The sequence below is a fragment of the Teleopsis dalmanni genome, chromosome 2 (genome assembly GCF_002237135.1).
Source record: "Teleopsis dalmanni isolate 2A chromosome 2, ASM223713v2, whole genome shotgun sequence".
Classification (NCBI taxonomy): domain Eukaryota; kingdom Metazoa; phylum Arthropoda; class Insecta; order Diptera; family Diopsidae; genus Teleopsis; species Teleopsis dalmanni.
This window is the reverse complement of record NC_051847.1, coordinates 57,740,241-57,758,105: the sequence shown is the minus strand read 5'-3', so window position 1 is coordinate 57,758,105 and position 17,865 is coordinate 57,740,241. Positions and strand designations below refer to the sequence as shown.

Below are 17,865 nucleotides of genomic sequence, written 5' to 3'. Positions count from 1 at the left end.
TTCAGCAAACTTTTAACACGTGAGGAAGTTTGGTTCTACAAATATGATTTAAAAACAAGTACGATGGAATTCCGAAGGTGCTGATCAACCCATTAGGGCCAGGTAACAGAAGTAATGATATCAATTTATTTCATAGAGAAAAAGTTGTTGCTGGTATTAGTATGTAGTCTGAATAAACCGTATTTGCAAATGGATATACTAACACCTGCAGTCGAAAATTTGTAGACAAACCTGCAGTACGATAACATGACAACTTACACTGCTAAAAAAAAAGAACAATTGTATTGAGCTCTCAGGAATTAAAGTAGAAATTCGTCCAATACCATATTCTCCAGATATAGAGCCGGTTGATTTGGGATTGTTTCTAAATATAAAAAAAAATTTGAGAATGGGTCTTTGGTAATAATGTGGAGGTAATTAGTACAGTTTATTCTAAGTTGGTGACTCAAAAAAGGCCGTCTTTGAGAATTCCTACAGTATAGTAATGAGGCTTTAAAAATGTACAATAATGATGAAGATTATAGTCATAAAATTAAAACTACTGCCAACTCTTTTTGTATTTTTATTAGTCGACTTATGTATATATATAGTATATATGTATATATATTGATTATTATAAATATCAACTTTAATAATAAATTTGATAATAAGGATAATAAGGTGTTACTATATGAAATGAAATTAATTATTCTTCTTGGTTTTTGTTATTTTATTAGTCTCATCGGTTATCTGTTTATCTTTATGTTTTTAATCAATTTTAATAATAAATTCGATATACAATATGGTGTTACCATATTACCATAGTCTTTTCTGTGCTTTTGTTAGTCCCCTCGTACATGTTACCTTCTGTTACCTGTTATAATTTTATTTTTTAATAATCAATTTTAATAGTTTTATATATTTAACAATTAATGTAGTGTTACTATATTTATTAAAATTTTTTTATTTATTAAAGAACCGAAACCGAATAAAAAAAACGCCCCAACAAGTAACAATGCAAATGCAACAAGTACAACAGTTGCAAAATTTTCAAATACAACGACAGGAGCAGCAAGGACAAAAACTACTACTACAACATTTGAATCAATGCAACAGCAGCAACATCAGCAACAACAACATCAACATCAGCAACAAATCCAATTGCAGCAACCACAACAACAGCAACAGTTAACTAACAACATAATATTGTTACGTGGCTCACGCAATGAAAATGGGCAAATAGTTATACAAAATAAGCATGACATTATAAGTTTTTTAAATGAGCAACAACAGCAACAACAACAACAGCAACAATTGCAGCAACAAAGAAATGAGAAAGCAGCTGTCGCTACGTTAACCCAGTTACCAACAACAACAACTGTTGCACGTAAATCGATACATCAAGCAACAACATCGACACCAAGTATTTCTCTTGTACAAAATGTCAACAAAGAAGCAAATTCAAATACAATTGTGGGCAGCATTGGTACTAGTGGGTCAAATACCATACTTCTACAGACACCCATAAATGCTAGTCAATTGGAAACGGTGCTCTTGCAGACGGCACATTTAAAGAAATCAACATCCGCAACAATAACACCAACAACCGTGACGTCAGCCGCAAATGAGCGTCCATTTCTTATTAAAAGTGTAAGTGTTAAGGAGTTATTTTATATTTAATTAATATTATATATTGATCTCTTATATATGATAGAATATAGGGTCTTTCAAATTCATTATCATTCATTTTTCATAAGAAAAAAAATTAGCTAAAAAATCGTAAAGCTTCTATTATTAATTGATATTTTTATTATATTTTTTTTTATTTAGTCTTCGCGCAGTCTAAGTACTGACAGTAATCGCCAAAGCCATGGCGATAGTAAAGGACCTTTTGTGCTACAAACACTTAAACGTTTAGAGAAATCACAATCTATTTTGGTTATACGTAATTCTTCCTCAAGTTCAAACTCTTCAACCTCGTTTACGTCGTCCAATACCGCAAACACCTCATTTACTTCAAATGTAAGAACTGCAAGAAAATCTACATCACCTCCAACTCTATCATCAACTACAGCTACATTGTCACAATCATCTCTAGCGTCAACATCATCGTCAACATCGTCGTCGTCATCTTCATCTTCTTTATCTTCCTTGTCGACAACACCGACGACAGCAAGTGTCAGCACAAATACACAAACGGGCGCCTTAACTTTCACACGTGCTGTTAAGGGTGGTCAACAGACAACGAAATTGAGCAACATCATTGCTGGCAATCGTGCAACATTGGCTGCAGTCGCTTCCGCTACACAATCACAGACAACATCACAATCACAATTGCAATCTTATGCGCCTTCATCTCTTACGAATGTAATAACAAAATCGCTTACTTCTTCATCTTCTGCTGCAGCAACACCAGCAACAGCTACAGCAATTGCAACACCAGCAACAACAACATTTCTACGCTTAGGCAATGCAACAACAGCTACATTATTTACGAACAATAAAAATGTAAACAACAACAAAAACCATAATTCTAATGTTGTTGCTGGCGCTGTAAGCAATAACTTTATTAGTAATAGCAATAGCAATGGTAACAATATTAACAACAACAACAGCAGCAATGCCAGAAATACCAACAATAATAATGGCAATGGTAAACAAAATATTCTCAATGGAGTCACAGAAACTCAATTGAGTTTGGCTGATATCCAGCAAAAGCATGAACGTCCAACGTCAATAGTTACAACAATTCCATCAACAACATCATCAACAATGCCAGCAATAGCAACAACTTCCTCAAATCAACATGCCGGTAATATGCAAGTCCAACAACAGCAAATTAATGTACCCCTAGGGAACGGTAAGTTTAAAGCAAAAATATTTCGTTTCTATCTGCTCTATTGTTTGTAGATTTTTTTTATTCTTATTGGGTTCCGAATTTAGGATTTTTTCTAGTTGGAATTTGCAGTTTGACTGAAACTCCAACTAGAACGCATAGGTGAATGCATGTGAATATTTTCAGGTGCAACTTATTTTAGCAGTAAATATGGCAGATACCTGCTGTACTCGGGGAATTCAATGTCGGTTATTTGTTGATACCTGTGAGCTGATTTATGGAAGCTCCTAAAAATTTACTGAATAAAAGAATTTCTGTAAAAATTTTATTCATGCCATGTAACCGATGTGTTGTGAATCAGATTGACTTAAAGATAAAATATGTGCTAAATAAATGAATGGGTTGTCAGGTTTCGAATATATTGGGTTTAAGTCCACGGTCAAGAATTTCGTTCCGTAAGCAGGTTTATATGATTTTTATGAAATTAATGGTAGTAATAATTTCTTCATTAAATAATTCTACAGTGACACCGTAGTTAGATCTAAGCTTCTCTAGTACAATTCTTTCTAAAATGGTCGCCAGTCAAACTTTAAAAATTTATAAATTAAACACTGACTATATATTTTATCTAAGTATTGTATATGTTTTAAGTAAAGTATTAAATCTTGCAAGTTATTGTCAATGCAATATTTTAGGTCTTATCAAGTAGATAGTTCATAAGATGTGTAAGTGCGAAGAGGGGACAAATGTTGCGAAGTGAGAGATCGAATAAACCATAGTAAATAAAACGAAAGTTTGTGTGAAGAAGTTGAGTCTTTCGACTCGTATATGTAAAATGGAAAATGGCATGAATTGCCGTTATAATCAATTAGTATACTTATCATTATATCCCCTAACGATTTCGTTTTCCCAAAAGTCTTTATTATTTTATAAGCTAAGTACTAGTTTTACCGTCAGTGCGCCATTTTCCAACTTAAAAAAACAAGTGAAGTAAATGTGTCTTGTGTCACGTCACTGTTGATAATTATAAGTTCGAAGTTGTGAAAGACTTTGTTTATTTGGGTACCAGCGTAAACACCAAAAATGACGTCAGCCTAGAGATTCAACGAAGAATTACTCTTGTTAACAGATGTTACTGCGCGTTAAGTAAGCAATTGAGAAATGAAGCCTTCTCTTGACAAACAAAAATCACGCTCTACAAGTCTCATTATACCTGGATTAATAGCAATAGTGATAAGAGGACGTTAGGAGCATTCTAGAAAAAATTATTCTGAAGATTATGGCTTCCAAGCCTTGGTGAAGATAAAGTTCCATGATAGAGTTTTTAAGGTGTGGGTTAATGAAAGATAAATCCGATGAGAAGCAACACACCCAGTTGTAACATTTCCTACTTTAACTTATTGATTTTAACAATAGTTTTTTAAGTTATTATATTTGAACCATTAGCGAATAGATGGCGCTCCGCGAACATACTGTGTAATCTATTATTTGTGATCTATTTTATGCTTGTAGCATTAACATTAATTAGTTTATAATAACTAAGATAACTAAGAATAAATATAATAATAACTAAGAAATTGGTTATTTTGAGTGAAGGTCATAAATACAATATGATGATTTTAAAACTATCCAGATTTTTGAAGTTAATGAAAGAGGGTGGTGTATAGGGAAACTTGGAAAAGATTTTATCGAGATGAATAGAGCACATATTATGATATAGGTCGCTTCTTTAAGAAGTGTAGGATCTGAAATTGAAAAATATCTGCTAATATCTGTTAGTATTGATAATATCTATTGTGTCTAACTAGTGTCTAATATCTCTTAGTATAAATATTAGGATATAATATCTATAAATATAGATATTAGTGTAGATTAAAATAGAAATTTTGAAATAGAGTTCTCTTCTGCCTAGTCCTTAATGAGAGATATTCTGATCGTCAAGTGAAAGGTTAAATATCTTCATTCGGCTAGGGTCAATTCTTATTTATTATGGACTTAGTGCTTCGATTTTTTATTGAGTAAGGTCAGTTGTTAGTAAAAAAATTTATTTTAATCCGCTTCGAACAGTTAGTATATTGTTTCCGAGGAAAAAATATTGCTCAAAGTGAAGTTTATATCCTATTTCATTATTCCAATTTTTTAAATTTATATTAAAGTTGTTAAATAGACTAAATATTAATTGTGACCTCTCAATACACTCTTAGAGATAGATATCTTCCAAGTTCACAGTAAAATGAACGTACGAGCATTGTACTTTTGCTTTCAATTAAATAGATAAAAGGCAAAAATTCAATGTTTGGATTCGTTGTTCTTAAATTATTTACCAAATGAAGTGTGAAGTAAAGTGAATTGCTCTTCAGAGAACTGAACAGAAAAAAAGTTGTAGAATTGCACTTCTACGTGTCTGGCATGTGTAATAATTATTCAATTAAATTCGAATAAATATACCCCCGAGTTACGTACACGGTACATTCAGAATAATAAAAGCAATTCTATTAGCTCCTTAACATATTGGCATGCATGCAACGGTTGGTACCGCTAAACATCTTCCCATTAACTATTTTCCTGCTCCGTCCAGTAGTTGCATTCCACTTGACTGTGTTACAATTTGTGTTCTGCATCCTTGGAATTTTGTATTGTTGTGTACGAGTATTTGTTTTTGATACTTCGTTTGGTGCCTCAAGAGAACATTGATTGTAACTGTTGGACGATTGGGGTGTTCTGGTCCTTTAGGAAAGTCCAGTGATGTGTAACAGTTCAATGTGTTTTATTTCTTTATTTGCTCAGCACTAAGCTCTACGAAAGATTTAAAATTTCTGCACAAATGAATTGAGATTTTTAGTAAAGTCTATGAATATACGCTATATATGTAATTTTTAATTATTTACAAAATTATAATTGTAAAATATCAATCAAAGCTTTATTAATAAATTGGATATATAAGAACTTTATTAACTTATTCTTCTCTCATACAGAATTTAAAAATGGGACATTTAGGTTAGATGTCTTAAAAAGGACCGCTATTAGGAATTTCTGAGCGAGGTGTATTGTCGTCTTTATTCGAAAAGAAGATTGCATTTTGTTCGTTTTGGTTTATTTATCGCATAGAAAATTTACTCAGGTGTCAGTTTTCCTTTTCACTGATAATTGTTTTTCCTATTAATATAATATTTGTTACAAACTCTGTCGCTATTAGGGAATCAGAAGCGAAAGATATTTTGATCTTCACTCAAAAGTATGAGTGTTGGGTTAGGATTATTTGTCGCACAGAGTAGAAAATCTACTCAGATGTCAGTAGTCCCTATCACTGATGACTTTTTCCTTATTAAAATAATATCCTTTACCAATTCTGTCGTTATAGGAATTCCTCAGCAAAGGATATTTTGATCATCACTCAAAATTATGGATATATTCTGTTGGGTTAGGATTATTTGTCGCACAGAGTAGAAAATCTACTTAGGTGTCAATGGTCCCTTTCACTGGTGGCTGCTTTTCCTATTAATATAATATTCTTCACAAACTCTGTCGCTATAAGAAATTTCTCAGTTTTCTGTTCTGTTAGGTTAGGATTATTTTTCACAAAGAAGATTTATTCAAGTGTCAGTGCTCCCTTTCACTATGACTTTTTTCCCTATTAATACAATATACTTTTTTAGCGAAGTATATTCTGGTTTTTTTGTGGAAGGAAGAGTGCGTACTGTTTAGTTACGGTTCTCAGTTATTTCAAAGAAGATTTACTCTGATGTCAATAATCCATTTCCCTAACATCTGTTTTCCATACTATTATAATGTCCTTATCATATAATTGAATTTTTAATACCGTTATTATGATTATTTTCTGGATTGGTATTACTCTTTATAAGAGTATATAGAGCTTAATACTAAATTTCATTATCTTACTAATATTATTTTCCAAATCGGTTGCATATTTCTTTGTTTTTACCATCTGCTATATTTAAGAATTACTAATAAAGCCTTTATATTGCAATTTATATACATCAATTTGTTTATGGAAGTAGTCGGGCAATCGGAAATCCTATCGAAAACGTTGGTGTTAAAACGATTACAAGTGCAATTCTCGCCTTATAATCTCTAAGTGTTTGTCATTTATGAATGCTTGCAAAAGTGACTGCGGCGCTCTTTCAAGTATTCTTCTTCTTCTCTAGTGTTAAGTGTGTATTGAATGCTGGCTGAGCTTGTTATGTAAGTAAGAATGCAAGTGTGAACGAAATGTGTTGATTGCAAGTGCGCCTTAAGCTGTGCTACAGTTTTTTTATTTTTTGTTTTTTAGTTTCTGTTCGGTTCAATTGTCACTTTGTTAAGGTTTGCTGTTGCTACAATTGCTGTTTCCTACAGTTGCTCTTACTGTTGCTGTTGTCGATTTCTTAAAGGAATTCTTGTTGTTGTTGTTGTTACTGTTGTCATTTCAGTGTTGTTCGTACGACAATTTCGTACAAATTTTTTGCTGACATGCAATAAAATCGTTTATATTTCTTGCAGTTCTGAACATGAGCGCCAAGTGGGAGGCCATTTAATATTGAAACTTGAGCATTTTTGCTGATATTTCAATTGTCGCGCTATTTGTTAGAGAATATAGATATATATCTGCTTGTATAGATATAGAAGAGATTGGTTTTTGTATTGCTTATAGTTGAAGATGTTGTGCAAATGTTGCGATTTTTCGGAAGCACTTTTAGTGAATTTAAATTGCATTTCAGGCATTCTTCAAATTATGTGCTAAGATGTTTATCGGTTTTTTATATAAAATTATTGTTTGTACTTTTCTTTAATTTTTTTTTTACTACAAGTTTCTAATTGAAGCAAACATTATTTTAGTTTTATTGATAAAACTTTACAAATTAAAATGTTTACAATTTATAGTTTTTTTTTTATTTTTTCTTCTATTTTAAATTTTTTTTTAATTTATTTTTTTATTTTTCTTTTTTTTATTTAAAATTTTTTTATTTTATATTTTTATTTATAATTTAACTTAAAATGTTTTAAGTTTGTTAACGAAAATAAACATTGTTTTGTTTACTCACTTTTGGCGGCTTATCATAAAAATTTGAAACTAAACTAAAATATAAAATAGTAACAACTTTTAAGCAATTGTTTTTGTTTTTGTTTTTTTTTCTTGTAAAAAAAAGTAGTTCATGGTATTATTTGTATTATATTTTTACATAAGTGCAATGCTTTTCACTACAACGGAGCATCTATTAGATACACGGATACACGTAAAAATACAACTTTTTCTTTGCTATATTTTTTTCCATTTTTCTTGCTTTTCCATGAGCTTGTTAAACTTAATTTATTAGTTGGTAAAGTGCATAATGGCTCCACATTGAGCAGCTCTACGCCGTTGGTTGATTGGTGGTGGCTCTGTTGATATCGTACTCACCTGCCTTTGTTGCACTGTCAGTGTCGCTGGAACGTGGCTTAATTTTTAGGCAACTAATTCGTGCTGTTATTTTTTCATCCACTGATATATATTTTTTTTTTAACAAAAGTTTTAAAGTTTACATTGCTTTTTTTTATATTTCATTATTATTTTTTGTTTTATATATATATATGTTTTTTTTTTATATAAATTTTTTACAACTTTTTATTTCTTTGCCCCTTAGTTGATTGCTTCTTTTTTATTCGCCGACATTGTAAGTTTGTATTAAGCAAAGTTTATCCTCACTTTGTGCTTCAGTATCATCGCGTAGTTCAGGCGGAAAGCTGAAATGCTGAACTACTGAAATGCTGGATCCTGGTACCAGTTTGCACTTGTGTAACTAATTAGATTTTTCAACAAATCTAAAAGAAACAAAAATCGTTATATGTATAAAAAATTAATACTAATTTGTTTTTCTTTTCTGCTCTTTTTAATTTTTTTGAAGAATTGCAAAATTTTGCACTGCCATAAAAGATACCAAAACTGCATATCTATGCTTACCTCTGTGGAAGAAAATTGAGACAGACCATGTCATGTTTGCAAATCTTTAATAATAAGGCCTAAAGCCTTACTAATTTTCCACAAGAAAATTTTAATTTCTTCCGATTACCTTTATTTTTCACCTAATTTACACTTTAAGCGATTATTTAACTCCAAAAAATGTCCCAATTATTTACTTTATGAAGTATAATTTCCTTAATAATTCTTTTGAAATTTTGTTATATTTAGTGTGATTGAAAATAAGTTATTTATGTTTACACTTTTAATAATCAATAAGTTAACATCCTAGCAACTTAAATTGTTTTGAAGTTTTAAACAATTATCATCATCACATGAAACATTGCTTTATAAATTTAATTCTTAATGTCTTTAAAAAAAAATTTTCTTTTATATAAATTTGATTCTGATTCAAAACAGTACGGGACAGAACCTCACATATAAACTACAGAAATTTCAATCAAAATCTCAATGCGAATTGATCAAGTCATCTTGGTACAGAACTAAGAAAAGTACAAAATTCAAATTGTTGCAAGGAGATGTCATATATGCCCATACTTAATTACTTAGTTGATAAATACAGAGATCCAGTAGCTTCTATTAGCAAGCCCAATCAATGTTTTGCCGATTGATCGTTGTACCGATTGCCCTCATATCGTTGTTCATTTGGTACTTTTACTGAAGATGCGAACGTCCTCTATCGCGTTTTCCACCAGCGGATACTGAATCCGAAGTACAGTCTTTCAATTGAAGTATTTTCTATCATTCGCACGAAATGACTTATCTAGTGAAGCCGCTGAATTTATATGCGCTTAACTATGTCAATATCGAGGTATAGCTCATACAGTTTATTGATCCATATAATTCGATACTCGTTGCTAACGCATAAGTGACTATAGACCATCCAAAGAGTTTTTCTCTCGGATGTTTCTGACGCCTTCTCAACACTGTTGATAATTATCCAAGCTTCTATAGTATACAGCAGGACAGGCATAATAAGATTTCTTAATTGCCTACTTAGTTCGAAGTATCATCTGTTGACAAGATTGATTTCTTATTGCATCTCTAGGGTGATATAATTTTCAGTGTTTATTCTGGTTCTCAATTCATCAAAGTTTTTCACAACTTCGAAATTATAATTGTCAACAGTGACGTGGGACCCAAGACGCTCATGAAATTAGTTTGTTGACAGAAAGTACTTTGTAGTTATTCTCATTTATCACAAGACTCATTCGCTTTACCGTACTGGTACAGTCAGATCAGGCCAGCAATGCCAATATAGTCAGTATACGCAATAACATTACACTTTTGTAAAATATTGTACCAGTACTTACTATATACCTATAGTTATATACCTATAGTAGTTTCATCAAAATAATCTTGTTTTGAGTTAAATGCTATCTTCAAAAAATTTTGCAAATTTCAAATATATCACATGATATATAGGATATAGGATAGGATAGGATAGAATAGGAAAGGATAAGTGTTGTTATAGAATAGTACTTGTCTATTCATATCCGGACAATTCGAATATGAATAACAAAAGTCCTTTCTTACGTTCTCGTCATGTAGGGTACGCAATGTGACTAAAGAGAGAAATGGTAATCAACTCATATGAATCTCTAAGTCATGACCAGTGAGAGAAGTCACTTATAGGAATTACAGCGTTAGAATACTAACGAAATACGGTTGTATATAAGTATTTGATTTGATATAATATTTTCGTTATAGGTGTCTATATGAAAAATAATGACACAAATATGCAAGTGTGGTCTCGGGGACTACAAGTTAAAGAAGTCTCATTGATGTTAGGTCTACTATCTTGTGCGTTCAAAAGCAATAATTTTCTAGTTGTGGGAGAATATATATTTGACATAGACACAAATATGCAAGTGCGGTCTCGTGGACCGTGGTCTATTATGCTAGGTCTACTATCTTGTGCGGCCAATCGCAATAATTGTCTAGTTGTGTCAGAATATATATTTGACATAGATATAAGAATTTTATTATCTTGAGAATCGAGAACACCAGTTATTGGTCTAATAAGGAATTGTATTTGAATGTTATTAGACAATACTGAGTCTATTGTTAAATTTTTACTGACACCTCAATATTCTTTTCGCGTTTTCTCAGATATAAGTTACGAATGATATTGAACTTAGAGTTAGAAATGTGGAGAATTGCAAATTTTTGGAGGGATACAAACTTCTTGAAGAGTTGATGATGTAGATGATGATGATCATAACGATAAAAATAATGATGATACTAAAGCTAATGCTCGTGTTAATGACGATAAAGGTAATAAAAATAATAAAATTAATGATGATGGTGATGACGTACTTCAGTAACTTTTTAACTACGCTCAAAAACATTTATATTTTTATCCTAGTGTTTTTAGATGAACTTAGAAGTATATTTTTCTAACTTCCACTTGAAATTCTGTTGAGATATTTTTTAGCTGTTTCATTAATTGTTTATACTCATATCAAAATATGAACTTGCAATATCTGCGCTTAAATATGAATTTGTATAAAAAGTATTAAGTACATTATAAACATGAGCATATTTAAGAATGTTTATCAGCCAATTTATTTAATTTCTAATTTGAATACAAATTTTTACAGTCATTAAAAATAATCCACTTAACTGCTAAAAACTAAAGCGGTACGAGTAAACGCCGTTTAGTTAAATAATTTTTTTTCACTTATTTTTATATCTTCATTATCGCATTTAATCAGCAACAAAATCACGTGCATATCAATTTAAACTGTTTGAGTAGTGGAAAGCGGGGGTTTACTATAAATATTTTAATTTCAGACTCTATTGTGCAATTCAATATAACCTCATTTCCATAGAGACAGGCGAAATGAATGAAAATAGCCTGGTTAATAAGCTTATTATGTTGTTATTGCCTTCGCTTCGTGTTTCGTACGGGAGTGTGTTTGTTTATGTCATTGGATTTGCATTAGTGTTTGTATGAGTCCATATCTGTGTCTGTGTCTGTGTTTGATTGTGTGCCTCTTTCAGTTGAGCGGTTCAAATCGTGAAGGTCATAAAATTAAATACTTGCAATTTCCGTTTAAAATGCTAATAAGTTAAATTTAATGTAGCAATTTTCAGGGTTCATTTTGTCACTAAAATTTTGGATGGTATACTTCATAACTGATGTATACTATATCATCGAAATAGTTATATTATAATAGAAGTAGTAATTTTTCCTTAATTTTAAAGTAAAGAAATTATTAGGAGTCAAAAGAAAGTCTTTTAATGTGTAGTTAATATATTGTACTCTTGCCTTTGCATTACAATCAACGTAAAGTGCTCTGCTCTATTTTGTTCAACTTTATTGTACTCTATCTACTTTATTGTACTCTATCTACTTTATTGTACTCTACTTTATTGTACTCTAGTTTACTGTACTGTACTTTACTGTACTTTAGTTTAGTATACTATACTCTACCGTATCCTACTTTACTGTACTCTGCTTTAATGTACTCTATTTTATTGTTCTCTACTTTATTGCTCTTTAGAGTTCTGTAGTCTACTTTACTGAGCTTTACTTTACTGTACTTTATTTTACTGTACTTTACTTTACTGTACCTTACTTTACTGTACTTTACTTTACTGTGCTCTACTTTACTGTACTCTACTTTACTGTATTCTGTTTTACTATACTCTACTTTACTGTACTTTACTTTAAACTACTTTATTTTACTGTATTCTACTTTACTGTACTCTACTTCACAGTTTTCTACTTTTCTTTAGTTTATTTTACTGTACACTACACTACTCTACTCGACACTTCTCTATTCGAGCCTTCCTTACTCTACTCTTCTCTATTCTCAAGGTCTACGAATGGGTAGTTACCGCTGTGAGACAAATCTGGCGAATAACACGTGCAATTAGGCCATATACCCAACGATCTGTGACGCAGCGCATTGTCTTGGTGAGAGAGAATTTTTTTCTCATTAATATGGGGCCGATATAGTAGTCGAGGGATGTATTTCAAAAATAGTTTTCTCATAGACAAATTTTTATGTATAATAAGACCAAAAGTTTTCTTTAAAAAAAAACCTCTTTATGAAATCTTTAAAGTATTAGCTTAAATGCTTTTATGGACTTTTTCAACGTTTTCCAGTGTCACTACCTCTTTTGGATTAATTTTCATTTCAGTCATATATCGTTTTATGTTGATGAAAATGATAGACAGATTTGTTGAGCATTGAAGGTGATCATTAAAGATTTTCGGCTAAGTCAGCCATTCACTTTTTTAATATATTTCTCGATAGAGTAGACTCCGGTTAGCACTTATCAAATCAAACTTTTACTGTCACTTGTTTTATTTTCATCAAAAACCAATGATGCACAAAGACCCGAAGTTGTTTCTAATTCATTGATCTGAAAATATTAAAAATATTGTCACTTTTACTGTCACTTGTTTTTTTCCATCAAAAAGCAATGATGCCCCAAGACCCGCAGTTGTTTTGAATCCATTGATCTGAAAATATAAAAAGTAGCGTCACTAAAACAACTGTAACTAAAAGAGTAATCGTTCTAATGTTATGATATTTTGTCAAGTATCCTTTGAGAATTGCCACTTTTTTAGATTTATATGGATTTATTACAAAAACCACAACCAATGTGCCATCCTACAGACTTATTAGCCGAAGTGTTATTAATATCTGTATATTCGAACTAACTGAACGTAGCACATTCTATAAACAAACAAAGGCTTCATATAAATTACACATACGTTTGTGTGTACATACCATATTGACAAACCTAAACTTGCAAACATTTTGGGTTGAACATATTTGGCCGAGTTTATATTTGGCGTTTTAAAAAAAAACTGTCAAAAATGATTGCCACAAATTTGATAATGACTTAAACGATGACAATGAGTAAGCGACGAACCTAATAATTATTACGTTGGCTTAGATAAGCTTATTTTGATTTTATAGAATTTGAAGTAAGTACGTCGTAAAATTTTATAAATTTTAAAACAATTTCAAAATATTTGAACAAAGTAAATAAACCAGAAAACAGAAAAAAGGAAAAAAATGTATACAAAATGCTTTCCATTGCAGAATATTCAGAATATTAAAAAGACAAAATTTTAATTAAAAAGGAAATTCAAAATACTGCTCTTTTCAATATGTCCTTTAATTTAAAAACCATCAAACTAGGCACTGGAATTATTTTATTAAATACAAATGCTCCTTTGTTTTGATTAAAATTCCTTATGCCACATGCACCTAAAGGACACACTCATGTGAATGCTCATAAGCGCATTCCTTTGGAAGCGGGTAAGTGCGAGTATTAGTGTGAGTACGGTTCAAAGGTGCAGGAATTTCGAATGTGTGCACTTTTGCACTTTAGCTGTCAACAATACAGAAGGGGATTCACCATTGCCAATGCAAAAGTACAGGTTAAACGCGCACGAGTGCAAGCAGCAATCAACCGCTAATTTCTACACATTCCAATGCTAAATGTTATCGTCATTATCGGCTTTGCCATCGTCATCGTCATCGTAATCATAATCATAATCATCATTTAGTTATTATTATTGTTGTTGTGGAAAGACACTTGTTTGTAAACACTCGACACACGTTGCAAATGTGTCACGTGCTCGTTCGTGCAACGTGCTTTGCCATACCGCTTTGCTTCGCTTAGTTGTTGTTTTGGGGAAGGTACCAAAAAATTTAGGCGCTCAAATGTTTAACCATGCGATATAGTATCTTTTGCGCAGGACACTAAAACAACCCTTAAATAGAATTTGCAATAGAAAATAAAAACAAAACTTTTTTTTTGTTTTTTTTTTATATATTTGAGGGCCTAAATTTCATGCAACACTAACAACAACACGAAGAGAGGATGCAACCCACATAAGGAAGTAAATGTATTTCGTATAACAAGTAAATGTGCCTAATATAAAGTCAGTCGCAGCTCTAACCGCTATACTGTTAATAACATTTCTTCATAGATTTTAAAACAAAAGTTATGTTAGTAAAAATATATATAATATTAGATTTAATTATAAGATCTTTAACAAATATGTTCCTAATAAATGTATTATAGCTTACCCAAGAGATTCAATATATCAATGGTTCTATGAGATGTGGATGATATATTTCTTTCCTCTTAAGTGGAACATAGAGCCTGAATGGTTATATGAGAATTCTTAGAAAATATGGTCAACTAAAAAACAAAGTGTATGATACATATATTTCGACGTTTGAATAGGTAGATATTCCCAAAAATTAAGTTGATTATGAATTAAGTTTTTAAATTTAATAATATCCAAGCTTTATTTTCCTTCTCTATCCGAAAAAATATTTCTTGTCATAGGTTATAATATTTTTAATGAAATTTTTCTGTATTTGTATAAAAATACTAATGTCTTTGACTGAAAATATAAAAGAAATAGATTAGGTGTACGTACATTCACAAAAAAGCGTATACGATTAATAAAAAAAACTTTTTAAATTCAATATTTCATAATATTCCATAATCCATAACATACATATATCCATAAGGCATTATTTGGCTGAAGAAAACGTGTAACTTTGTTTTATAACAGCTCTGTATTGTATATTGTGACATAGTTCAGTTGCAGATATTGTACTCCACTCTTTGAACCACGATGTATTATCGTGAATCGGATGGATAAAACAAACTCCAAAAGATCTTAGTGTGGTAAAACTTAAAGCACTCTCTATTTATTAGTTCAATTATTTTCAATAATTTGTCCCACAAAATTTAAAAAATGAAGATAACCCAATTAGAGTGAAACCATCTTCAAACTGTTATAACTTATATTACTATTATAATATTTTATATTACTATTATAACTTAATAGTGCGCCCTAATTTGCAAATTAATTTTTTGGAAAATATTTTGGCTGTGATAACATTCAATCCCAATATAGTAGTATGATGGAAATATATTTGAGTAAAAAAAACATAGGTAACCGTGGTTAGTGCCCCAGAACACTTCAAAATAAAAAATCTTTCGATGTCTAGAATGAAAATTTGTTATAGCGAAAGTAGCAGTACTGTAGGTTGCAATTGTAGTGATCGGAATAAACTGCATCTGAAGCTCAAGTCATTTAAAAAATTAAGGTTCTAATTTACTAAAATCTACGTTGTATTGGATGACAAATAGTCCATATCATAGCTACCCACATCGAGAATAATTGTGCAAGGAGTACTGAAACTTGATTTCAAACGGAAGTTGTACAAGTTCCAAAAATATTAAGTTTGCACTATTAAAAAAGAAACGGGGTTCAATAGAGCGAAGGAGCTATATTACTGTTGCGAACAAGATTGATAGTTATTTAACGTAAACTCTAATGAAAAAAATTTTTTGTTTAAAAATTAATTAGCAAACAAAATGATTGAGTTTACTTAACATTAGCGTTGTAAGAAAATGTAGACATTGGAATTGTGTTGATGGAGTAATGCATCATTACCGATGGTTTCGGTGATTATGATAGTTATTACGTCTGTGTTGTTATTATTAAAATATGGTGTAAAAAAGTTTTGGAAAGTGTTCAGAATCAGTGGTCAGTCAAAAATTTCGCTGAGAAAGTGTAGTCGTTTCAACAGAATTTTGCAACATTATGTGAAGTGAGCTTTTATCAAAAACGTCTATTTTCTATACTAATTTACCACCTCACAGTGATACCCATGCTCAGCAGTTGCAAATTCACTAAATTTTTCAGTATAGGATATTTTTTAATTCAAGTTTAGCATTAAAAAATATATGTTCAAGGTGGGCTTTGTCCGTGTATGAATGAATGTTCTGTGGATTCAGTCAAGTAACTCTATTCAAAGTCTTAGTTGGCACTAAAATCAGCTAAATCGACAATTCAAAATAAAAAATTTAATTGTTTTTTAATATATATCACATCTATTAGTTCAATATAGTAAATAAAATTTAGTTATATTTAATTTCAAAGAAAGGAATTTGTAGTTCTGAAAAGTAACAATTAATTGCGCCACTTTGTATAAAATTGCAATAGTTTATATTTATCTTAATTATTTCGTAAACTACTATTAAAAGCGATCTTTTTTTTTTTGGACCAATAATAATTTAAAGAAAAAAGGATTGTATTGAATTTTATGTATGTCTTTCTCCTACAAAATAATATTTCTTATAACCATAATCATGTATTATATGTATGTTATATGAAAATACTTTTTTCTCTATAAAAATCTATTGCCTCAAAAACCTATTTTTAATGAACTACTTCTCTCCAAACTTAATAATCTCTAAATTGATTAACATCAAAGCTAATCCTTTTTAATATTAATATTATTATTTGTAGTCGCCTTGCTTACATTAAGCAAGGCGTCCATCTATCCAATGATATATTCATTACATACATTATTCTAGGTAAGAAAACCTTAATTTAAGTCCATAAAAATATGTTTTAAATAAATAACACATATGTTATGTACATACATATGTACGTATTCGAAATCACATTAAAATATATGCTTCACCTATTGCCAATTGTGCAAGGATATAACGAAATTGTCTAAAACAGAAAGCAACAACAAAACCAAATCTTAAACTCTAAAGGAACTGCCCCCAACTCTATGTGTATGAGAATTGCAGTTTTGTTGCTCTTCCTGGGTCAGTTCGTGTGTCTGTGCCTTGATACTGTTATCTCTTTCTTGACTAATGCACGATGTTTCGTATGTTTTGCGTGTGCTTTGAAACCGACGAATCCTTTTGCCTCATAAGGACATTGTTGCACAATTTTATTTACGAATTTAGTTACTTAACGTTAGCCTCGCGTGTAGGTCGTTCGTATTTTAAGTTTCGGCAGGACGTTCGGTCGTACGTTCGTAAAATATAAAAATGCAAATACGCGCCAAAATTTAAAATTATAAATTTATGTGAAAGATTTTAAATAATATTTATATAAAATATAAATACTGATAAATCATATTCTGTATAACATTGAAAAAATGTGTTATTCCACATTAAACTATATACTAAAGTGTCTACTTATATAGTAGTAAAGTGATTTCCTTATAAATGAAATACAAGATGAAACGCTTTAAAAAGGTTACATTTTTAAAATATTTTCTTAATTAATTGTTGT

The 17,865-nt window shown here is 30.7% G+C and overlaps 1 protein-coding gene across 1 annotated transcript in view; it reads left to right on the top strand.

Annotated features, from left to right (window-relative positions):
- The window catches only part of LOC119674644 (uncharacterized protein DDB_G0271670-like), a 14,003-nt gene extending 2,905 nt beyond the window's left edge, over nucleotides 1-11,098 (top strand). Inside the window, exons 2-6 of the mRNA XM_038085793.1 lie at nucleotides 6-58; nucleotides 956-1,629; nucleotides 1,810-2,839; nucleotides 10,482-10,719; nucleotides 10,966-11,098. Of these exons, the coding sequence (XP_037941721.1) occupies nucleotides 6-58; nucleotides 956-1,629; nucleotides 1,810-2,839; nucleotides 10,482-10,719; nucleotides 10,966-11,098 (2,128 nt within the window). The remainder of the gene's footprint in view (nucleotides 1-5; nucleotides 59-955; nucleotides 1,630-1,809; nucleotides 2,840-10,481; nucleotides 10,720-10,965) is intronic.
- Nucleotides 11,099-17,865: the final 6,767 nt, after the last annotated feature.